The 26,245-nt window shown below is 46.2% G+C and overlaps 1 protein-coding gene across 1 annotated transcript; it reads right to left on the bottom strand.

Moving 5' to 3' along the window:
- Window positions 1–20,483: 20,483 nt before the first annotated feature.
- Window positions 20,484–24,711, bottom strand: LOC119291356 (serine--tRNA ligase-like). The gene is made up of 10 exons (XM_037570101.1): window positions 24,463–24,711; window positions 24,305–24,375; window positions 24,056–24,217; window positions 23,476–23,581; window positions 22,478–22,671; window positions 21,941–22,044; window positions 21,678–21,861; window positions 21,391–21,570; window positions 21,054–21,275; window positions 20,484–20,967 (listed from the first exon to the last, which is right to left on the bottom strand). Exons 1-10 carry the CDS (start codon window positions 24,620–24,622, stop codon window positions 20,953–20,955), a joined length of 1,398 nt encoding a protein of 465 aa, XP_037425998.1. The 5' UTR covers window positions 24,623–24,711; the 3' UTR covers window positions 20,484–20,952.
- Window positions 24,712–26,245: the final 1,534 nt, after the last annotated feature.

The raw sequence follows: 26,245 nt of genomic DNA on the forward strand, positions 1-26,245 counted from the left end.
AAAGGAGCCAAGGGGGGAGGGGGCGCCGGCCAAGAGAGAGAGGCGCAGGAGGAGTCCTACTCCTATCGGGAGTAGGACTCCCCCCCCCCAATCCTATTCCAACTAGGATTCCCAAGGGGGAAAGAGGGAGAGGGGTGGCCGGCCACCTCTCTTAGTCCTAATAGGACTAGGGGAAGGGGGGAGGTGCGCAGCCCCCTTGGGCTGCCCCTTTCTCCTTTCCACTAAGGCCCATGATGGCCCATATGGCTCCCGGGGGGTTCCGGTAACCTCCCGGTAACCCGGTAAAATCCCGATTTTACCCGGAACACTTCCGATGTCCAAACATAGGCTTCCGATATATCAATCTTTATGTCTCGACCATTTCGAGACTCCTCTTCATGTCCGTGATCACATCCGGGACTCCGAACAACCTTCGGTACATCAAAATGCATAAACTCATAATATAACTGTCATCGTAACCTTAAGCGTGCGGACCCTACGGGTTCGAGAACAATGTAGACATGACCGAGACATGTCTCTGGTCAATAACCAATAGCGGGACCTGGATGCCCATATTGGCTCCTACATATTCTACGAAGATCTTTATCGGTCAGACCGCATAACAACATACGTTGTTCCCTTTGTCATCGGTATGTTACTTGCCCGAGATTCGATCGTCGGTATCCAATACCTAGTTCAATCTCGTTACCGGCAAGTCTCTTTACTCGTTCCGTAATACATCATCTCACAACTAACATATTAGTTGTAATGCTTGCAAGGCTTATGTGATGTGTATTACCGAGAGGGCCCAGAGATACTTCTCCGACAATCGGAGTGACAAATCCTAATCTCGAAATACGCCAACCCAACATCGACCATTGGAGACACCTGTAGTACTCCTTTATAATCACCCAGTTACGTTGTGACGTTTGGTAGTACCCAAAGTGTTCCTCCGGTAAACGGGAGTTGCATAATCTCATAGTCATAGGAACATGTATAAGTCATGAAGAAAGCAATAGCAACATACTAAACGATCGGGTGCTAAGCTAATGGAATGGGTCATGTCAATCAGATCATTCCGCTAATGATGTGACCTCGTTAATCAAATAACAACTCATTGTTCATGGTTAGGAAACATAACCATCTTTGATTAACGAGCTAGTCAAGTAGAGGCATACTAGTGACACTTTGTTTGTCTATGTATTCACACATGTATTATGTTTCCGGTAAATACAATTCTAGCATGAATAATAAACATTTATCATGATTATAAGGAAATAAATAATAACTTTATTATTGCCTCTAGGGCATATTTCCTTCACAGCACACCTTCAGCCTGATGACGTCCCTCGTATTGTTGATCCAGTTGAGGCTGAGGTTGAGTTCTATCAGCACGACGGCGTGGCGACGGTGATGATAATGCTACTGGCGCAGGGCTTCGCCTAAGCTCTGCAACATTATGATCGAGGTGTGTAACTGTCGAGGGGGCACCGCACGCGGCTAAAAGATCAACTTATGTGTTTATGGGGTGCCCCCTAGCCACGTATATAAAGGAGGGAGGGAAGAGGTGGTCGGCCCAAGGGGGGTGCGCCAGGTGTGGGGAATCCTATTAGGACTCCCCAGTCCAAGTAGGATTCCCTCCTCTTTCCTATTCCTAGTAGGAGAAGGAGGGAAGGAGGGGGAGGAGAGAAGGAAAAGGGGGTCCCCCCCAACCCTAGTCCAATTTGGTTTGGGGCTAGGGGGGAGTGTGCCACTCCTTGTCCTGCCTCCTCTCTTCCACCACTAGGCCCATGAGGCCCAATAACTTCCCGGGGGGCGGTAACCCCCAGTACATCGAAATGACCCGAATCATGCTGGTGTTCGAATGTAGCCTTCCAATATATGAACCTTTATGTCTCGACCATTTCTAGACTCCTCGTCATGTCCGTGATCTCATCTGGGACTCCGAACAAATTCGGTCATCAAAACACATAACTCATAATCCCTATTCAAGAATTCATCCGATTAACCAGTTAACTTGCCGATTAATCCCTACTCATAGGGTCACCGAGTAGCCTATAAACCGATAAATTGTCCTATTAATTGATTAAATGGTCAATTAACTTGTCGATTAGCCGATCAATCCCCTACTCACCAGCCAACCGAGCACCTACCAGTTAACGATTTCCTCAACAATGATCATAATACAAATCGTCATCAAACATTAAGCGTGCGGACCCTACGGGTTCGAGAACTATGTAGACATGACCGAGACACATCTCTGGTCAATAACCAATAGCGGAACCTGGATGCTCATATTGGTTCCTACATATTCTACGAAGATCTTTATCGGTCAAACCGCATAACAACATATGTTGTTCCCTTTGTCATTGGTATGTTACTTGCCCGAGATTCGATCGTCGGTATCATCATACCTGGTTCAATATCGTGACTGGCAAGTCTCTTTACTCTTTTCGTAATACTTCATCCTGCAACTAACTCATTAGTCACATTGCTTGGAAGACTTATAGTGATGAGCATTACCGAGAGGGCCCAGAGATACCTCTCCAAAACACGGAGTGACAAATCCTAATCTTGATCTATGCCAACCCAACAAACACCTTCGGAGACATGTGTAGAGTACCTTTATAATGACCCATTTACGTTGTGACGTTTGATAGCACACAAAGTGTTCCTCCGGTATTCGCGAGTTGCATAATCTCATAGTCTGAGGCACATGTAAAAGTCATGAAGAGAGTAGTAGCAATGAAACTATAACGATCATAATGCTAAGCTAACGGATGGGTCATGTCCATCACATCATTCTCCTAATGATGTGATCCCATTCATCAAATGACAACACATGTCTATGGTTAGGAAACATAACCATCTTTGATTAACGAGCTAGTCAAGTAGAGGCATACTAGGGACAATATGTTTTGTCTATATATTCACACATGTACTAAGTTTCCGGTTAATACAATTCTAGCATGAATAATAAACATTTATCATGAAATACGGAAATAAATAATAACTTTATTATTGCCTCTAGGGCTTATTTCCTTCACTCGGCAACATCGAAAACGATTCTCTCTGTCCTGTAGTTAAGGTCGCCACCGAACGTGACTGGTAGCGTGACCTTTCCCTTGGGCTGGCTCCTCCCTGGATTGATCCCTTGGAACATAACCGTTTCCTCAAGATATTCATCAGGGATCTGCAGCCTCTTGATCATGTTGGCCGAGATCAAGTTCAGGTTGGCCCCACCATCAACTAACATCTTCGTCACCTTGAGGTTGTGTATTGTTGGGGACACCAACAACGGCAAACACCCGACCGCAGTTGTGCAATCAGGGTGATCCTCGGCGTCGAAAATGATAGGCGTGTGGGACCACCTTAGCAGCTTATGGGCGCCGACCATCAATTTTGTTGCATTAATCTAACGTGCCCACTATTTTAGTTGGCAGTGGGAGGAATGCAACGAGGCACCTCTGTCAACACACATGACCTCTGTCGCCTTCTAAAACTCATGCTCGGTGGATTCATCATCATCATCATGATCATCATCATCCTCTTTCTTGTCGCGGCCTCGAGCAGGCCTCTCTTGTTGCCTTTCCTTGTCACCGCGTCCTCCTCGGCCATCGCGCTTCTTGCCAGATCCTTCAGCGCCTCCTTGGCCCTTCTCCTTGTCTCGTCTCTCATACTCAGCCCTTTGCTTCTCCATCAGCAGCTCCACTTAGCGGCAGTTCTGGAGGTCGTGGCCCTTGGTACGGTGAATCTTGCAGTACTACTTGTCAGAGCCCTCTGACTTGCCGGCAGCCGCCAAGGCCCGGCAGATGTTGCACCTAGCAATCTCCTTCCCGGGGTCGTCAACCTAGGCCTTCTTGGCAGCGCCGGGGTCACCGGATTCCTCGACGACAAGCATAGTCTTGCCCTTTTGTTTCCTATTGCGTCGCTGGCCCTTCTTTGTCGGGGTGACAGCTTCTTCGTCTTCACACTTCCCATGTCGGCGTCCTCGCCGGGGTACTTTCTTCCTTCCTTGGCTCGGGCACATCTGTCGGCCAGAACATACAGTTCGGCAACATCTGCAACCTTGTTCATCGCCAGATCTTCAGCATCTTATGATTGTGCATGTTCTGATGGAACGCGCTGATGACAGCGGTGGGATGAACATCGGGGATGTTGTACTGCACACGGTTGAATCTCTGTATGTACTTGCGCAAGCATTCGTCGTCCCTTTGAGGGATCACATGCAAAGCGCTTGCCTTGCCAGGATCTACGTGGCCGCTCGTGAAGGCACCAACAAACTCGTGGCACAGATCGGACCAAGAGGATAGGAGTCTATCGGCAAATGCATCAACCATGACCTGACGTTGGGCTTGAGTGCCAGCGGGAAATAGTTGGCGAGTACCTTGTCGTCTCGTGCTCCGGCAGCTTGCATCGCAATGGTGTAAACACTCAAGAACTCGGACGGATGGGTCTTGCCGTCATACTTCTCTGGGACCTCCGGTTTGAACACATGGGTGTTGGGCCACTAGAACTGCCGCACCTCTTGGGTGAACGTTGGACAGGTTATTGCATAGGGCAAGTCGCCAGCGTCTCCTGGTGCAGGCTTGTACGTAGTAGGCCCAGCACGCCTATCAGATTGGTAATGTGCCTCCCGTCGCCGCTCGATAGTAGTCTGTGCGTCTTCCTTGAGGCGCTCTCGAAGAACTTGACGTTGGACACGGCGTGTTCGTGGGTCTGACGACGCCGTGGACACGTTATCACGGGTGTCAACCCGACAGGCCGGCCGTGGTGAAGGGGAGTGCACCATGGTCGCGGTGCCTCCGACCCTTCCACTGTCAACGCGCGCCGGCTCGATGGCCCAGTGTCGTGAGGGACTTGCTTCTCGGTGACCGTCCCTGTTAGCATGGCTGGTAAGGCTTTGGATGGCAGCCCTCTACTCTTCTTGCTTCTCCAGAGCATGAGGAAAGTCGAGGAGTAGTTGTGCTCGCACCAATGCTTCTGCTCGTGAGGGTGGCAGTGACAGGTGCAAGGAATGGGAGGAACTCGGACTTCTAACTACGTTAGAAGGAGTCCCATCACGATTCCGCGGCCGCGTGCCTTTTTTTCCAGCATCAGGGCATGCATGTCGGCCCCGCGCGTCCTGAGAGTGACCCTGAGGGCTTTTGCCGTGGCGGCGCTGGGGTCTTCAACATCGTGGCGCTGTTCGTTGCGCACGATCTGAGAGGACCGCGTCACGTGCGCTGGCGGGGTCGTCTTCCTACCCTTAGAGGTCCCCGCGCCACCCGCAGGCAGCATAGCTCCATCCTTGGGTGCGGCAACATGCGGACCGTCATCGCTGCTGCGGACGATGCCGCTCGCCTGGCTTCTCGCGTCTGGGTGGCGCGGACGGTCTTGATCTCCTTCATCAATGGCGTCTGCCACGTCTCCCATTCGTGCGGGAACGGGCAGAGCAGCCACTAACGGGCCGATCAATGTGGTCGTCTTCTTCTTCGGTGCCATGGCGATGAAGAGACTACTGTACTAACTAATGGACCAGATTCTCACAACTAATGCACCCCTGCCTGGCACGCCAAAGATGTCGGGGAAAACGGACACCTATGGGGTCACAAGGAATCCTTCTACGTTCGGCGGGGGATTAGCTGCACGAAGAGCAGGTCGAGCCGTTAGCACACAGGGTTTTTACCCAGGTTCGGCCGCAAAGATGCGTAATACCCTAGTCCTCCTTGTCTGGATATATGTGTTCTTGAGCTTTTGAACTAGCTACGATGCGTGCACAGTCCAAAAGTCCAAATCCTCTCTTTGTATGCTTTGGGCCTCCTTTTATACGTAAAGGGGTTGCCACAGTGGCACACAGGAGGTGGCAAGCTACAGTGTACGAGCTTGTTGCTCGGCACCACAGGAAAAACGCATTTAATGCGCTGCCTATGTGCCCTCTTCCTTTATTGGGGACGGCAACAAAAGCCATCTTGTCCGTCGCTACTCTTCCTTGCTTCGGCACGCGTCCAGGCTGACGAGGCATGCAGTGCCACGCTGGCTAACTAGCTGCTGTGTTGGTGCAATGGTAAAGCTTCCACGAAGATCTGCATGCCGCCACACAGGCGTCTGCTTAGTTGGCACCCCGATCGTCGCACTGGAGTGGTGGTGAGGTGGCGAGCCCTTGCCAGGCGCGGGTCTGGCCGCGGCCCAGTGATCATCCAGGGCAACGCTTGCGGGGGGCCTTGGAGTCATCCCCGGCAAGGGTCTTGCCGGGGGTCTTCGTCTTTTGGTCCCACGTGGACCCGTGGGCTGTCAATCTTTATGAGGATCTGCATGCTTACCAAGCATGCATTCTCAGATCTTGGTCTTAACGTTGTCGATGGTGTCAGAGCTCTCAGCCTCAAGGGTGATGGGCTTGCTGGTGTTGTGCAGGTCGCCCTGACAAGGGTTTTGCCGGGGAGGTCCTGCTCGCCCTCTGCTCCTTGTGCTTCGAGTATCTGTCTTGGTAGTCTTCGTGTTTTGTCTTCTGGTGGCCTGCCGGGCCCGGCCACAGGCATGGCTACAACTGCCCGTGCACAAGTAAGGGGTACAAAAGAGCCCGTACTTTTGTAGATGGACATACAGACTTCTCTAGTCACTATCACCAAGCTAATAGAACTGCATGATAAACTATAGTATGCAATGGATGATGAAAATGATTCCCGAGCTCTTCGCGATGCTGAAATCAGCGAAGGTAGAAATCAAGAAAGAAAATCAAGTGTTGATGGTTAAACAAGACCACTAGTTTCAAGAAAAAGGGCAGGAAGAGAAAGGTAACTTCAATAAGAATGGCAAGCAAGTTGTCACTCCTGTGAAGAAGCCCAAAGCTGGACCTAAGCCTGAAACTGAGTGCTTCTACTACAAAGGAAATGGTCACTGGAAGCGGAACTACCCCAAATATTTGGCGGATAAGAAGGATGGCAAAGTGAACAAAGGCATATTTGATATACATGTTATTGATGTGTACCTTACTAGTGCTCGTAGTAGCCCGTCGGTGTTTGATACCTGTTCGGTTGCTAAGATTAGTAAGTCGAAACAGGAGTTGCAGAATAAATGGAGACTAGTTGAGGGTGAAGTGATGATGTGTGTTGGAAGTGGTTCCAAGATTGATATGATCATGATCTCACACTCCCTATACTTTTGGGATTAGTGTTGAACCTAAATAAATGTTATTGGGTGTTTGTGTTGAGCATGAACAAGATAGGATCGTGTTTATTGCAATACGGTTATTCATTTAAGACAGAGAATAATTGTTATTCTGTTTACATGAATATAAAACCTTCTATGGTCATACACCCAATGTTAATGGTTTATTGAATCTCGATCGTAGTGATACACATATTCATAATATTGATCCAAAAGATGCAAAGTCGATAATGATAGTGCAACATACTTATGGCACTGTCGTTTAGGTCATATTGGTGTAAATTGTTGGGGAACGTTGCAGAAAATTAAAAAATTTCCTACGGTTTCACCAAGATCCATCTATGAGTTCATCTAAGCAACGAGTCAAGGGAGTGAGTTTGCATCTACATACCACTTGTAGCTCGCGTACGGAAGCGTTAGATGGAGCGATGATGATGGAGTCATACTCGCCGTGATTCAGATCACCGGAGATCCTAGCGCCGAACGGACGACACCTCCGCGTTCAACACACGTACGGTGTGTGTGACATCTCCTCCTTCTTGGTCCAGCAAGGGGGAAGGAGAGGTTGATGATGATGGCTCCAGCAGCAGCACAACGGCGTGGTGGTGGTGGAACAGCAGCACTCCGGCAGGGCTTCGCCAAGCACGTGACGGAGGAGGAAGAGGTGTAGCAGGGGGAGGGGGCACCAGGACTTCAGGGTGCGGCTGCCCCTCTCCCCCCTCCCTTTATATAGGCCCCCAGGGGGGGCGCCGGCCCTGGGAGATTCAATCTCCCAAGGGGGCGGCGGCCAAGGGGGGAGGAGTGCCCCCCAAGGCATGTGTTGCGCCCCCCCCACCCTAGGGTTTCAACCCTAGGCGCAGGAGGTGGGCCAAGGGGGCGCACCAGCCCACTATGGGCTGGCTCCCCTCCCACTTCAGCCCATGGGGCCCTCCGGGATGGGTGGCCCCACCCGGTGGACCCCCGGGACCCTTCCGGTGGTCCCGGTACAATACCGGGTGACCCCGAAACTTTCCCGATGGCCGAAATACCACTTCCTATATATAATTCTTTACCTCCGGACCATTCCGAAACTCCTCGTGACGTCCGGGATCTCATCCGGGACTCCGAAAAACATTCGGTATATTGCATACTCATATTCATACAACCCTAGCATCACCGAACCTTAAGTGTGTAGACCCTACGGGTTCGGGAGACACGTAGACATGACCGAGACGGCTCTCGGGCAATAACCAACAGCGGGATCTGGATACCCATGTTGGCTCCCACATGCTCCTCGATGATCTCATCGGATGAACCGCGATGTCGAGGATTCGAACAACCCCGTATACAATTCCCTTTGTCATTCGGTACGTTACATGCCCGAGACTCGATCATCGGTATCCCAATACCTCGCTCAGTCTCGTTACCGGCAAGTCACTTTACTCGTACCGTAATGCATGATCCCGTGACCAAACACTAGGTCACTTTGAGCTCATTGTGATGATGCATTACCGAGTGGGCCCAGAGATACCTCTCCGTCATGCGGAGTGACAAATCCCAGTCTCGATCCGTGTCAACCCAACAGACACTTTCGGAGATACCTGTAGTGCACCTTTATAGTCACCCAGTTACGTTGTGATGTTTGGTACACCCAAAGCACTCTTACAGTATCCAGGAGTTACACGATCTCATGGTCTAAGGAAGAGATACTTGACATTGGAAAAGCTCTAGCAAAACGAACTACACGATCTTGTGCTATGCTTAGGATTGGGTCTCGTCCATCACATCATTCTCCTAATGATGTGATCCCATTGTCAATGACATCTAATGTCCATAGTCAGGAAACCATGACTATCTGTCGACCAACGAGCTAGTCAACTAGAGGCTCACTAGGGACATGTTATGGTCTATGTATTCACACGTGTATTACGATTTCCGGATAATACAGTTATAGCATGAATAAAAGACAATTATCATGAACAAGGAAATATAATAATAATCCTTTTATTATTGCCTCTAGGGCATATTTCCAACAGTCTCCCACTTGCACTAGAGTCAATAATCTAGTTACATTGTGATGAATCAAACACCCATAGAGTACTGGTGTTGATCATGTTTTGCTCGCGAGAGAGGTTTAGTCAACGGATCTGCGACATTCAGATCCGTATGTACTTTGCAAATATCTATGTCTCCATCTTGAACATTTTCGCGGATGGAGTTGAAACAACGCTTGATGTGCCTGGTCTTCTTGTGAAACCTGGGCTCCTTGGCAAGGGCAATAGCTCCAGTGTTGTCACAGAAGAGTTTGATCGGCCCCGATGCATTGGGTATGACTCCTAGGTCGGTGATGAACTCCTTCACCCAAATAGCTTCATGCGCTGCCTCCGAGGCTGCCATGTACTCCGCTTCACATGTAGATCCCGCCACGACGCTCTGCTTGCAGCTGCACCAGCTTACTGCTCCACCATTCAACATATACACATATCCGTTTTGTGACTTAGAGTCATCCAGATCTGTGTCGAAGCTAGCGTCGACGTAACCCTTTACGACGAGCTCTTCGTCACCTCCATAAACGAGAAACATGTCCTTTGTCCTTTTCAGGTACTTCAGGATATTCTTGACCGCTGTCCAGTGTTCCTTGCCGGGATTACTTTGGTACCTCCCTACCAAACTTACGGCAAGGTTTACATCAGGTCTGGTACACAGCATGGCATACATAATAGATCCTATGGCTGAGGCATAGGGGATGACGCTCATCTCTTCTTTATCTTTTGCCGTGGTCGGGCATTGAGCCGAGCTCAATCTCACACCTTGCAATACAGGCAAGAACCCTTTCTTGGACTGATCCATTTTGAACTTCTTCAAAATCTTATCAAGGTATGTGCTCTGTGAAAGACCTATGAGGCGTCTCGATCTATCCCTATAGATCTTGATGCCTAATATGTAAGCAGCTTCTCCAAGGTCCTTCATTGAAAAACACTTATTCAAGTAGGCCTTAATGCTGTCCAAGAATTCTATATCATTTCCCATCAAAAGTATGTCATCTACATATAATATGAGAAATGCTACAGAGCTCCCACTCACTTTCTTGTAAACGCAGGCTTCTCCATAAGTCTGCATAAACCCAAACGTTTTGATCATCTCATCAAAGCGAATGTTCCAACTCCGAGATGCTTGCACCAGCCCATAAATGGATCGCTGGAGCTTGCATACTTTGTTAGCGTTCTTAGGATCGACAAAACCTTCCGGCTGCATCATATACAACTCTTCCTTAAGATAACCGTTGAGGAATGCCGTTTTGACGTCCATCTGCCATATCTCATAATCATAGTATGCGGCAATTGCTAACATGATTCGGACGGACTTAAGCTTCGCTACGGGAGAGAAAGTCTCATCGTAGTCAATCCCTTGAACTTGCCGATAACCCTTAGCGACAAGTCGAGCTTTATAGATGGTGACATTACCATCCGCGTCTGTCTTCTTCTTAAAGATCCATTTGTTTTCTATCGCTCGCCGATCATCGGGCAAGTCAGTCAAAGTCCATACTTTGTTTTCATACATGGATTCTATCTCGGATTTCATGGCTTCTAGCCATTTGTTGGAATCTGGGCCCGCCATTGCTTCTTCATAGTTTGAAGGTTCACCGTTGTCTAACAACATGATTTCCAGGACAGGGTTGCCGTACCATTCTGGTGCGGAACGTGTCCTTGTGGACCTACGAAGTTCAGTAGCAACTTGATCCGAAGTACCTTGATCATCATCATTAATTTCCTCTTCAGTTGGTGTAGGCATCACAGGAACATTTTCCTGAGCTGTACTGCTATCCTGTTCAAGAGGTAGTACTTCATCGAGTTCTACTTTCCTCCCACTTAGTTCTTTCGAGAGAAACTCTTTTTCCAGAAAGGATCCGTTCTTGGCAACAAAGATCTTGCCCTTGGATCTTAAGTAGAAGGTATACCCAATGGTTTCTTTAGGGTATCCTATGAAGACGCATTTTTCCAACTTGGGTTCGAGCTTTTCAGGTTGAAGTTTCTTGACATAAGCATCGCATCCCCAAACTTTTAGAAACGACAGCTTAGGTTTCTTCCCAAACCATAATTCATACGGTGTCGTCTCAACGGATTTAGACGGTGCCCTATTTAAAGTGAATGTAGCTGTCTCTAGAGCGTATCCCCAAAATGATAGCGGTAAATCGGTAAGAGACATCATAGACCGCACCATATCCAATAGAGTGCGATTACGACGTTCGGACACACCGTTACGCTGAGGTGTTCCAGGCGGCGTGAGTTGTGAAACGATTCCACATTTTCTTAAGTGTGTACCAAATTCGTGACTTAAATATTCTCCTCCACGATCCGATCGTAAGAATTTTATCTTTCAGTCACGTTGATTCTCTACCTCATTCTGAAATTCCTTGAACTTTTCAAAGGTCTCAGACTTGTGTTTCATCAAGTAGACATACCCGTATCTACTCAAGTCATCAGTGAGAGTGAGAACATAACGATATCCTCCGCGGGCCTCAACGCTCATTGGACCGCACACATCGGTATGTATGATTTCCAACAAGTTGGTTGCTCGCTCCATTGTTCCGGAGAACGGAGTCTTGGTCATCTTGCCCATGAGGCATGGTTCGCATGTGTCAAATGATTCATAATCAAGAGACTCCAAAAGTCCATCAGCATGGAGCTTCTTCATGCGCTTGACACCAATGTGACCAAGGCGGCAGTGCCACAAGTATGTGGGACTATCGTTATCAACTTTACATCTTTTGGTATTCATGCTATGAATATGTGTAACATTACGCTCGAGATTCATTAAGAATAAACCATTAACCATAGGGGCATGACCATAAAACATATCTCTCATATAAATAGAACAACCATTATTCTCGGATTTAAATGAGTAGCCATCTCGTATCAAACGAGATCCAGATACAATGTTCATGCTCAAACTTGGCACCAAATAACAATTATTAAGGTTTATAACTAATCTCGTAGGTAAATGTAGAGGTAGCGTGCCGACGGCGATCACATCGACCTTGGAACCATTCCCGACGCGCATCGTCACCTCGTCCTTCACCAGTCTCCGCTTATTCCGCAGCTCTTGCTGTGAGTTACAAATATGAGCAACGGCACCGGTATCAAATACCCAGGATTACTACGAGTACTGGTAAGGTACACATCAATTACATGTATATCAAATATACCTTTAGTGTTGCCGGCCTTCTTATCCGCTAAGTATTTGGGGCAGTTCCATTTCAGTGACCCTTCCCCTTGCAATAAAAGCACTAAGTCTCAGGCTTGGTTCCATTCTTTGACTTCTTCCCGGCAACTGGTTACCGGGCGCGGCAACATCTTTGCCGTCCTTCTTGAAGTTCTTCTTACCCTTGCCCTTCTTGAACTTAGTGGTCTTATTGACCATCAACACTTGATGTTCTTTCTTGATTTCAACCTCTGCCGACTTCAGCATTGAAAATACTTCAGGAATGGTCTTCACCATCCCCTGCATATTATAGTTCATCACCAAAGCTCTTGTAGCTTGGTGGGAGCGACTGAAGGATTCTGTCAATGACCGCCTCATCTGGGAGGTTAATGTCCAGCTGGGACAGGCGGCTGTGCAACCCAGACATTTTGAGTATATGCTCACTGACAGAATTGTTTTCCTCCATCTTACAACTATAGAACTTGTCGGAGACTTCATATCTCTCGACCCGGGCATGAGCTTGGAAAACTAGTTTCAGCTCCTCGAACATCTCATATGCTCCGTGTTGCTCAAAACACTTTTGGAGCCCCGGTTCTAAGCTGTAAAGCATGCCGCACTGAACAAGGGAGTAATCATCAGCACGTGTCTGCCAAACGTTCAAATCGTCTTGCAGTGCTGGGAGAGCAGGTGGGTCACCTAACGGTGCTTCAAGGACATATGCTTTCTTGGCAGCTATGAGGATGATCCTAAGGTTCCGGACCCAGTCCGTATAGTTGCTGCCATCATCTTTCAGCTTGGTTTTCTCTAGGAACGCGTTGAAGTTCATGTTGACATGAGCGTTGGCCATTTGATCTACAAGACATATTTTGCAAAGATTTTAGACTAAGTTCATGATAATTAAGTTCATCTAATCAAATTATTTTAATGAACTTCCACTCAAATTTGACATCTCCTTGGTCATCTAAGTGTTACACGATCCGAGTCGACTAGGCCGTGTCCGATCATCATGTGAGACGGACTAGTCATCGTCGGTGAACATTCTCATGTTGATCGTATCTTCCATACGACTCGTGTTCGACCTTTCGGTCTCCGTGTTCCGAGGCCATGTTTGTACATGCTAGGCTCGTCAAGTTAACCCTAAGTGTTTTGCATGTGTAAAACTGTCTTACACCCGTTGTATGTGAACGTAAGGATCTATCACACCCGATCATCACGTGGTGCTTCGAAACGACGAACTTTAGCAACGGTGCACAGTTAGGGGAGAACACTTCTTGAAATTGTTGTAAGGGATCATCTTATTTACTACCGTCGTTCTAAGTAAACAAGATGCATAAAACATAATAAACATCACATGCAATTATATAAAGTAGTGACATGATATGGCCAATATCATATAGCTCCTTTGATCTTCATCTTCGGGGCTCCATGATCATCTTGTCACCGGCATGACACCATGATCTCCATCATCGTGTCTTCATGAAGTTGTCACGCCAACGACTACTTCTACTTCTATGACTAACACGTTTAGTAATAAAGTAAAGTAGTTTACATGGCGTTCTTCAATGACACGCAGGTCATACAAAAAATAAAGACAACTCCTATGGCTCCTGCCGGTTGTCATACTCATCGACATGCAAGTCGTGATTCCTATTACAAGAACATGATCTCATACATCACAATATATCATTCATCATTCATCACAACTTCTGGCCATATCACATCACATGACAATTGCTGCAAAAACAAGTTAGACGTCCTCTAATTGTTGTTGCATCTTTTACGTGGCTGCAATTGGGTTCTAGCAAGAACGTTTTCTTACCTACGAATAACCACAACGTGATTTTTGTCAACTTCTATTTACCCTTCATAAGGACCCTTTTCATCGAATCCGCTCCAACTAAAGTGGGAGAGACAGACACCCGCCAGCCACCTTATGCAACTAGTGCATGTTAGTCGGTGGAACCGGTCTCACGTAAGCGTACGTGTAAGGTTGGTCTGGGCCGCTTCATCCCACAATACCGTTGAAGCAAGATAAGACTAGTAGCGGCAAGCAAGTTGACAAGATCTACGCCCACAACAAAATTGTGTTCTACTCGTGCAATAGAGAACTACGCATAGACCTAGCTCATGATGCCACTGTTGGGGAACGTTGCAGAAAATTAAAATTTTTCCTACGGTTTCACCAAGATCCATCTATGAGTTCATCTAAGCAACGAGTCAAGGGAGTGAGTTTGCATCTACATACCACTTGTAGATCGCGTACGGAAGCGTTAGATGGAGCGGTGATGATGGAGTCATACTCGCCGTGATTCAGATCACCGGAGATCCTAGCGCCGAACGGACGGCACCTCCGCGTTCAACACACGTACGGTGCGTGTGACGTCTCCTCCTTCTTGATCCAGCAAGGGGGGAGGAGAGGTTGATGATGATGGCTCCAGCAGCAGCACAATGGCGTGGTGGTGGTGGAACAGCAGCACACCGGCAGGGCTTCGCCAAGCACGTGACGGAGGAGGAAGAGGTGTAGCAGGGGGAGGGGGCGCCAGGACTTCAGGGTGCGGCTGCCCCTCTCCCCCCTCCCTTTATATAGGCCCCCAGGGGGGGCGCCGGCCCTGGGAGATTCAATCTCCCAAGGGGGCGGCGGCCAAGGGGGGAGGAGTGCCTCCCAAGGCATGTGGTGCGCCCCCCCACCCTAGGGTTTCAACCCTAGGCGCAGGGGGTGGGCCTAGGGGGCGCACCAGCCCACTATGGGCTGGCTCCCCTCCCACTTCAGCCCATGGGGCCCTCCGGGATGGGTGGCCCCACTCGGTGGACCCCCGGGACCCTTCCGGTGGTCCCGGTACAATACCGGGTGACCCCGAAACTTTCCCGATGGCCGAAATACCACTTCCTATATATAATTCTTTACCTCCGGACCATTCCGAAACTCCTCGTGATGTCCGGGGTCTCATCCGGGACTCCGAACAACATTCGGTATACTGCATACTCATATTCATACAACCCTAGCGTCACCGAACCTTAAGTGTGTAGACCCTACGGGTTCGGGAGACACGTAGACATGACCGAGACGGCTCTCGGGCAATAACCAACAGCGGGATCTGGATACCCATGTTGGCTCCCACATGCTCCTCGATGATCTCATCGGATGAACCGCGATGTCGAGGATTCGAACAACCCCGTATACAATTCCCTTTGTCATTCGGTACGTTACATGCCCGAGACTCGATCATCGGTATCCCAATACCTCGTTCAGTCTCGTTACCGGCAAGTCACTTTACTCGTACCGTAATGCATGATCCCATGACCAAACACTTGGTCACTTTGAGCTCATTGTGATGATGCATTACCGAGTGGGCCCAGAGATACCTCTCCGTCATGCGGAGTGACAAATCTCAGTCTCGATCCGTGTCAACCCAACAGACACTTTCGGAGATACCTGTAGTGCACCTTTATAGTCACCCAGTTATGTTGTGACGTTTGGTACACCCAAAGCACTCTTACGGCATCCGGGAGTTACACGATCTCATGGTCTAAGGAAGAGATACTTGACATTGGAAAAGCTCTAGCAAAATGAACTACACGATCTTGTGCTATGCTTAGGATTGGGTCTCGTCCATCACATCATTCTCCTAATGATGTGATCCCGTTGTCAATGACATCTAATGTCCATAGTCAGGAAACCATGACTATCTGTCGATCAACGAGCTAGTCAACTAGAGGCTCACTAGGGACATGTTATGGTCTATGTATTCACACGTGTATTACGATTTCCGGATAATACAGTTATAGCATGAATAAAAGACAATTATCATGAACAAGGAAATATAATAATAATCCTTTTATTATTGCCTCTAGGGAATATTTCCAACATAAATCACATGAAGAAATTCCATGTTGATGGCTTTTTGAATCACTTGATGATGAATCATTTGATACTCGCGAACCATGCCTCATGGGCAAGATGACTAAAACTCCGTTCTTCGGAACAATGAAGCGAGCCAATGATTTATTGGAAATAATACATACCGATGTATGCGGTCCAATGAGTGTTGAGGCTCACAGTGGGTATCGTTATTTTCTGACCTTCACAAATGATTTGAGAAGATATGGGTATATCTACTTAATGAAACACAAGTCTGAAACATTTGAAAAGTTCAAAGAATTTCATAGTGAAGTGGAGAATCATCGTAACAAGAAAAGAAAGTTTCTATGATTTGATCACGGAGGCGAATATTTGAGTTACGAGTTTGGACTTCATTTAAAACAATGTGGAATAGTTTCACAACTCACACCACGTGGAACACCACAACATAATGGTGTGTCCGAACATCGTAACCGTACTATATGGTGCGAGCTATGATGTCTCTTACCGATTTACCACTATCATTTTTGGGTTATGCATTAGAGGCAGCTGCATTCACGTTAAATAGGGCACCGTCTAAATCCATTGAGACGACACCATATGAACTGTGGTTTGGCAATAAACCTAAGCTGTCGTTTCTTAAAGTTTGGGGTTACGACACTTTTGTCAAAAGGCTTCAACCTGATAAGCTCGAACCTAAATCGGAGAAGTGCGTCTTCATAGGATACCCTAAGGAAACAATTGGGTACACCTTCTACCACAGATTGAAAGGCAAGGTCTTTGTTGCCAAGAATGGAACCTTTCTAGAGAAGGGTTTTCTCTCGAAATAACTGAGTGGGAGGAAAGTAGAACTTGATGAAGTAATTGTACGTTCTCTCAATTTGGAAATTAGCTCATCCAAGAAATCCGTTCTCGTGATGCCTACACCAACTAGAGATGAAGCTAATGATGATGATCATGAAACTTCAGATCAAGTTATTACCGAACCTCGTAGGTCAACCAGGACACGATCGACACTAGAGTGGTACGGTAATCCTGTTCTGGAAGTCATGTTACTAGACCATGGTGAACCTACAAACCATGAAGAAGCTATGATGAGCCCAAATTCCGATAAATGGCTTGAGGCCATGAAATCTGAGATAGGATCCATGTATGAGAACAAAGTGTGGACATTGATGGATTTGCCCGAAGATCGGTGACCCATAGAGAATAAATATATCTTCAAGAAGAAGACTGACGCTAATGGTAATGTCACTGTCTACAAAGCTCGACTTGTCGCAAACGGTTTTCGACAAGTTCAAGTAGTTGACTACGATGAGGCTTTCTCACCCGTAGCGATGCTTAAGTCCGTCCGAATCATGTTAGCAATTGTCATATTTTATGATTATGAAATCTGGCAAATGGACGTCAAAATTGCATTCTTTAATGGATTTTTTAAAGAAGAGTTGTATATGATGCAATCAGAAGGTTTTGTCAATCCTAAAGGTGCTAACAAAGTGTAAAAGCAGACCCAATGAATTATAAGTCGTTAAAGACTTCAGATTCAAATACGAGCTGATAAAGGAACTCGCCTGCCAAGCCGAAAACATCAAGCTAAAGAGATTAGTCTGAGGATGAAGTTGCAGTCTTCGGCTTCGAAGACCAGTTCAGGGGCTACTGACGGTGTCCTAGACTAGGGGGTAGTAACGTGTACAACCCACGGTCCACGGTCCGTGCTTGCGGGCCATCGATCATCACAAGGAAGGACTCTTAAGGCCATGAACCTCGGCGTAACCAAGATGGAAACCTCCGAAGACTTGGCATGCACTTCAAGGATAGCTCAATAGCCGGCATGTTGGCAACCAACCATATGTGTAACCTAGGTACCCCGGTGCATATGTAAGCTGTGGAGTTTAGCCTTTAGAGGCACGATTACCATCCTTAGGGTTTAGAACACAATCGTATGATCCCGAGGTAGATCAGCTTGTACTTGATACTCCATCAATCAATATAATCAAAGCAGGACGTTGGGTTTTACCTCTTCGAGAGAGACCAAACCTGGGTAAACATCGTCTCCCTTCGTACCCTGTTACCATTGTTCCTAGACTAATAGCTCAATACAAGTTTCATGAAAAATGTATCGGAGCCCTTAGTTTGTGCAATATACCATTTTTGCATTAACAATGCAGTTTACGTGTAAATAATATAAAATATGGTTTCAAATGTAATTTTTCATGCAACTCGCTTTAGGGTATCAAGTAACCACTAACGAAGTATATTAAAATAATAAAAATGTACAATTGACTCATCTATGTGTTATATGAGGAGCGCGAGGGGGGGTATATATATGGCACAATTTAAAAAAATGTCTTATCTAATTTACTTCTCTTAGTTAAGAGAAGATGTGGCTAAGAAAAGATTGACATCACCCTATTATACGTTAGCGGACTTCAGACATTTATATGTCTTGACAGGATCTGTTTTAAAAAGTAAATGAGGTTCTTGTGGAACGGGAACATAATCATTAGGACGGGGTTAGGCACTTAAACATTCTATTATTGAGAATGGGAGTTCTGCAATTATTATGTAGAAACACATGCTTTAGTATACCAAATAATTCCACGAATTATCACCAAACAAATGGCATGTTATTATTATTGGATTGGCGAACGTGGCCAGCTCCGCACCTGTCTGAGGAAACTGAAGCTTAGCAATTCTCTTGGCACATTTCTTCTTTTCATAAGCTCGTGCCTGACAAGGAGCTACTTTTTTTGCTCCTAAAGAAGACGACACCGGCGGGCAGTGGCGCAACTAACCGACCATTGTTCCTCGCCTTGATTACAGGATCACGTTTTCAAAATCCTTGGCAGGTCCCATTGCACTTTTGAAACTCAACCATGGGTCGGGCCGGGGTGTTTTGCACTATGTAGATGCAAAGCCGGCAGCCAGCCAGCGTGATCATCATAGTGCACGCAGGCCCGAACAACCAGATTAAGTATGCCCATTTACTGGGGCGTCAGGCGGTCCCGTCCCAATCGGCAGTGCATGAATTCTCGGTCATGGTCCCTCTGCCTCCCAGTCCCATGCATTCAACCTGGGTTGGGTAACAACTTGAACAAATTCGTCACCAATCCTGCGTTCTACGCCTCCGTTGTAGAGTCACCAGTTGCCGGCCTTTTTGGTTCATTCACGGTATAACAGCGGGGTCTTCCGTGCAGATGTCAGGATAGGTTAACAGACGCCCGTTTTGATGTCAGGACAGCATGTGTTCCGTACGCTCCATATTCGAACCGACATATTTTTTCTCGCAAGAAAAAAACTACATATTTTGAAATACTCCCTCAGTACGAAAATACTTGTCATCAAAATGAACAAAAAGGGTTGTATCTAAAAGTAAAATGCGTCTAAATACATTCTCTTTTATTCATTTTGATGACAAGTATTTCCGAACGGAGGAAGTACGTGGTAGAGTCCACGTAACCCTTCGCTCTTGTCCACGTGCGAACTTCCTCTAGGGTTTCCTTGTCTTTGTCTCCGGTGGATCTTGTGGATTACGCCGGCGTTTGTTTTCGGTGGATCCGACTAGATTCGGTCTTCGTTCGTCTACGACTGTGTGTCTGCAAGTTGGATCTTCCGGTTTATGCTTCTCTTCATCGGCGGCGGTTGCTATTCTGGTGCGCTGGTTTTATGGGGCCTTAATACTATAGCAATCGGCGGCGCGCCTTCGGCTCATTCCAGTGCTTTGTAGTCGTCGCTAGGTGGTCTACGAACCTGGATGTAAATTTTACTTCTGGTGTTCTTCGTACTATCTTCACAGTTGATGCTCGAAAAAAAAAATCGGTAGGTTGCTCGATTCAAAATGAAACGGGGCAGAAGATGCACATGCCGCCCTGCGGCGACTGGCGACTGCAGGGTGTTTGAGGGCTCGGCTCGGGCTGGTCTGAATAAATTGAGGTCAAGAGGGATACAGTAACGTCGAGCAGAACAGTGAAAGGCCTGGAACATGGAGGAACAGCCCTAACCTGACATGCCCAGCAAGGAGTTCAGCAGCGATCTGGGGCACGTCTCTACGGAGGGCTCCGCGCGATGATCCAGTTCACCAACAAAGATCAATCAACACACATCGAGGTAGCGAACGGTGTGCGGTGGCATCACACCCCCTCAATTGGCTCCGCGCCACCGCTCACAAGCAGGCATTCAAACACCCACCGATCAGGCGGCGGTGGCATTAAGCTGAGTGGTAAATAAATTGTAGCCACGGCCTTTTCTGTCCTGTGCTGCCGTACATCAATCAGCCTTCAACACCAGCCACAAGCAGCCAAGATAACAAATAGTGAAATAGGTAAGTCCAAAACACTTAAACGATTAGTGAGTGTAAACCAATATAATCATCAGAGACACTGGTATACTTTCTGGTACATTGTGCGCAGATATCCTGGAATTGTAATATTTTGTAACCAAACATTCAAACTGCTCGTCCGTGCAGATCTTCAGTCGAACCACGGATGAGGCCAGATGCTGGCATCACGCTGGGTTGTGCCAACTTGAAACATTATTCAAGCCGCCACACGAATGTGGTTACAGCCGGCTGTATAGACCAATTGCCAGAGTTGGCGTTGGTTACCCTAGCTTTGTAACTTCGGCTCCACTGCTTCTTCTTCATCAATGAAATACAGCGCCAGTGTCTTTTCGTTAAAACAAAAATGGGACACCAAATCATAATCATGCTACAAACCACCCAGAAATTAACAAACCATGTATCATTATCTGCGTGACAGAAATAAGTTTCAGTTTGCCCTTCTTACAGCTCAAGCTGCGTTTCCCTGCCAGGAGAGGACAAAATAAACGCTCAGATGGTGGATTAACGTGTTGACTTCTGAAACAAGAAAAGCAAAGAGGACCAAAATACCTTAGGTTTAGACTTGTTGGGTTTGGAGTCAGCAGCTTGTTTGCTATCAAGAGGACGCTTGAAAGGAAGGAAATCTATCCCACCCATGAATGGCTGCAGTGCCTTTGGCACTTCAACGCCATCCGCCCTCTGGTAGTTCTCCAGAATACAGCAAAGGGTCCTCTCAGTTGCAGTCAGCGTAGAATTCAACATATGAACAAACTGCTTGGACTGCTCGTCATTCTGCAATTCAAACATACATCAGTGGTGATAAATGATCAGACAATTTGATCTACACTAGGTAGAAGTACAGCAGACTGGTGCTATCTGCTAGTGTCCACTTGAAACAAAACCCTACCTTTTTCTGGCCATAACCTATTCCAAGTCTCCTTGCCTGATAATCTGTGCAATTTGAACACGATACTAATTCTCTGAAGGTTTTTGATGCAGGGAACCATGCTTCCAAATCATACTTCTTAGCTGCAGCGTCATTAAGTGCACCAGAGACAATCGAAACTAGTTGATACGGTAGGCCAATCTGCAAGGTGGACAATATAGAAATGTTTAGACATGTCAGAAACACACAGTCGAGGCTACAAGCCTATAAACATGGTGTTTAAGGTCCACAAAGCCTCAGATACGTACCTCCTTATAAAAATCTTCTGCATTTTTTATCATTTCCTCATGCATTTCCCATGATTCATTGTCATTTGGACTTGTGGCACAGAACTGTTCAATCTTTTCAAACTGGTGGACTCTGAAGATGCCAGCTGTATCCCTCCCGTGTGAACCAGCTTCTTTCCGGAAGCACGTGGAGAACCCAGCATATCTAAAAGGGCAAAGTTTATTATCAAATAACTAATGCATAGTAACTGAAGAAAAGCTACCTACAGTTAGGCATTACCCACCTAATTGGCAAATCAGCAGGATATATCCGATCACCAAGATGATAAGCACATAGTGGTTGCTCGGATGTAGCTATGAGATACTTATCGTCTCCGTCACCTGTTACCTGCAAAATGCAACTAATTGTCATGGACATTTTATTACATGTGTTGGGAAATAATACTATTTTGAAACATCATTAGTTCAAATCAACAGTGATCATCAGGATCCAGTGTACTAACAGAATTAAACAAGCAAGAATGCTCCAAACATCCCCCAAAACCATACATGTTAAGACTAGCCAGATAGCTAGAACTGGATTTGAAAGGATACTTGTCTGATAACCACTACCAATCTGTCTACCAGAATATTTAATGCAAGTGGGGGATGCTTACTGAAGCTGTGAATACACAATGACAAACTGACAACAAGAGAATATGTTAGCATACCCCGAGAAAGCATTGGAAAACATGGCCTAGTTTTTCAATACACAAACAAATGAAAGCACGGTTGATCAATAACACCATAATATGCAAGAAGGGACACCTATTTGGACTTACTTTGTAGAGCTCCTCATCAAATTGGGCCAACTGGGCACATTTTGCCATGATTTCCTTTCTCATGAAAAAAGGAGTTTGCATTGGTGTGAAGCCTCGTATTCTCAGGAATGTTAGGCCAAAATTTATCAATGCCTGGTTCAGGAGGACACCGTTGCCCTTCAAAAAGAAACCTCTTCCACCAGCTACATCGGCACCTGCAAAAAATTGAGTGGGCAAAGTATGAGGGATACCTTAAAATTTAATAGAGCAGCATATAACACGATAATAACAATGGGTTTCACATACTGAGTAACCCCAGAGAACTTGTGCTATCATGAGAAAAAAAAAGGCTTCCTAAGTTTAAAAGAAGAACAAACTTTTCATAAGCTTGAAGGTAGAGCAGGTAGATGTAAATATAAGAAAGTTATTACTATTCTGCTACTAAATTTGATGGCCTGGGGTTCCATGACATTGTACAGAGCAATACAAATACAATCTATCAATCCCATCCCATACATGTATCAAGAACAGCAGTTGATGATGGTTTGAGCGACACCTCATACTAGATAAAACAACAGAATCAACAGTGCTAGTTGAAACCAGAAATGTCAGTTGCTGATACAGCAGTGATCAGTTGCCAATAAAGAAGTGCTAGTTGAAACCAGAAATTTCAGTCAAATACACAGAATACTATTGCAAGTGTTCCACAAGACATTTTGCCAAATCAGCCATAGAGCAAATCATGCCCCAGAATTGTGGGGATAGACTCATACAAATTGTAGTTGTACTGATTATGAAAAATTCTTCGAAGCCAAAACCTATATTTGTCGGTAAGTTTTGCCAGTTGCTGTTCTCCCAAAGTTTGGCACAAAAGTTATTGTGTTATAGAGCAAATTAGTATGACAACAGTCAGAGGATGAAGGAATATGCATTTGAACTTTCAACTAAACTTGAGCCAAGCTAATCCAAGCACAATGAGAAAGCATTCAACCAACAGAGAATTGTTTTTTAGCACATACCCTTGTCCAAAGATGCAATGTCAAGCATTATGCAAAGATCCACATGATTCTTCAAGTTCTCCTCCAGTCTCCTCTCTCCCCATGTCCGGACAATAGCATTGTTTGCCTGAGAGAAGGAAATGTTAAACTGCTTGAGATGCAGATACCTTTGTATCAGTTCTGTGAAGCAAAGCTCGCCAGGATATTTCACATTTCTAGAATAGGCACGTCCAGTTGCTCACAAGCAGATTCAAATCAAACTCAACGAGTTAACGTCATCTAGTGATGTTTCTTGTACTCCCTCTGTCCGGAAATACTTGTCGGATAAATGCATAAATATGGATGTATCTAGAACTAAAATACGTCTAGATACATCCATTCCTCCGACAAGTATTTCCAGACGGAGGGAGTATTACTTTAGTGCCCTAAATTGCAACAGGAATGCAGAGTGCGGAAACAGGAGAACCCAAGCTAGGTCAAGTTTGAGCTAGTAGTTTCAAACAATTTACTAAAAAAGACTCGCATCATTCACAATGTAATTAAACCAATGTTCTCTTAGTTATCTGGAACCACGAAATGTAAGTTTGCACTTCCAACGCACCTCGTCGCCGCTGATGGGCACAGATTCATGCACCAGGTTGCCAATGGTGACGAGCTTGGTGTCGAGGGTGGTCTTGGCCTCCTCCACCTCCGTCTCCTTGGCGGCCAGCCTCCTCTTAATCTCCTCTGTGCTCTGTATCAGCTCCGTCGCATCCTGTTTTTTCTGCAAAAATTCGACACGCCCACGGTCACATGCAAATCCAGAGCCAACCCGAAGCGAAAAACTGAACGCAAATCGACGCGAACGTACGGCCTTGAGCTTGCCGATCTCCTTGCTGGTCTTGTTGAGCTCCTGCCGGATCTTGTCAAGCTCAAACTGCCCTGCAGAGACAACACATACATCCTGGGGCTCAGGGTCCGCGGATCCGGAAGGTTCTGGGAGGGGTCAGGGAGCAGAGGAGCTCTTACTCTGGCGCCACGCCTCGTCGAGGACGATGACCTCGTCGACGAGCCCAACGTTTTTCTCTATTTCATCGGGCTTGCCGTCGGCGAAGCGTCTGCGCTGCGATTCGCGGACAAGCTCGGGATCACCGCCCTTCTCCTTGCGAAAGAGGTTGATGTCGAGCATCTTCTCGCGCGACGGCGGCTACGGGCGGGACGGCGGCGGCGGCGGAGTGGAAGGGATTTTCTTCTCAGTGTTTTTTTCTTTGACACGGGGAGCAAGGGTTTTGACGCAAAGATGGCGGGGGGCCCAAGTAAGCGACCGAGACAAATCCTTTGCAAGCCAAGAGATTGCCCAACAAGCCCGCAGCTGCCAAGCTCGGAGGCCCACACCGACCTACAGAGCGAGCAGCCCAGCTATGCATCTTGCCGGAGAACCCATATGTCATGCTCTCTTTTTTTTGCGTTGAAACCCATATGTAATGCTGATGTCACTAGAATTTCCTCTTTTCGATTTTTTATTTTATTTGTAATCTAAATGCATATACTTAAAATATTTAAATTTATTTAAGAAATTTAAAAGTAATAATTTGAAAAAATGTCATAGTATAAAAAATTTGCTAGCGCGGTTTAAAAAGATGTTGAGAACTTTCAAAAGAAATGATCATTATCATCAGCTTCCTCATCAGTTGGTGTAGGGATCACAGGAACTGATTTCTGTGATGAACTACTTTCCAATAAGGGAGCAGGTACAGTTACCTCATCAAGTTCTACTTTTCCCCACTCACTTCTTTCGAGAGAAACTCCTTGTCTAGAAAGGATCCATTCTTAGCAACGAATGTCTTGTCTTCGGATCTATGATAGAAGGTGTAGCCAACAGTTTTCTTTGGGTATCCTATGAAGACGCATTTCTCCGATTTGAGTTCGAGCTTATTAGGTTGAAACTTTTTCACATAAGCATCGCAGCCCCAAACTTTCAGAAACGACAACTTTGGTTTCTTGTCAAACCACAGTTCATAAGGCGTCCTCTCAACGGATTTAGATGGTGCCCTATTTAACGTGGATGCAGCCGTCTCTAAAGCATAACCCCAAAACGATAGCGGTAAATCAGTAAGAGACATCATAGATCGCACCATATCTAATAAAGTGCGGTTACGACGTTCAGACACACCATTACGCTGTGGTGTTCCGGATGGCGTGGGTTGCGAAACTATTCCGCATTGTTTCAAATGAAGACCAAACTCGTAACTCAAATATTCTCCTCCACGATCAGATCGTAGAAACTTTATTTTCTTGTTACGATGATTCTCCACTTCACTCTGAAATTCTTTGAACTTTTCAAATGTTTCAGACTTATGTTTCATCAAGTAGATATACCCATATCTACTCAAATCATCTATGAAGGTGAGAAAATAATGATACCCGTCGCGTGCCTCAATATTCACCAGACCACATACATCAGTATGTATGATTTCCAACAAATCTGTTGCTCGCCCCATTGTTTCGGAGAACGGAGTTTTAGTCATCTTGCCCATGAGGCATGGTTCGCAAGTACCAAGTGATTCATAATCAAGTGATTCCAAAAGTCCATTAGAATGGAGTTTCTTCATGCGCTTTACACCAATATGACCCAAACGGCAGTGCCACAAATAAGTTACACTATCATTATCAACTCTGCATCTTTTGGCTTCAATATTATGAATATGTGTGTCACTACTATCGAGATTCAATAAAAACAGACCACTCTTCAAGGGTGCATGACCATAAAAGATATTACTCATATAAATAGAACAACCATTATTTTCAGATT

This window comes from Triticum dicoccoides, chromosome 4B (assembly GCF_002162155.2).
Source record: "Triticum dicoccoides isolate Atlit2015 ecotype Zavitan chromosome 4B, WEW_v2.0, whole genome shotgun sequence".
In the NCBI taxonomy this organism is placed as follows: domain Eukaryota; kingdom Viridiplantae; phylum Streptophyta; class Magnoliopsida; order Poales; family Poaceae; genus Triticum; species Triticum dicoccoides.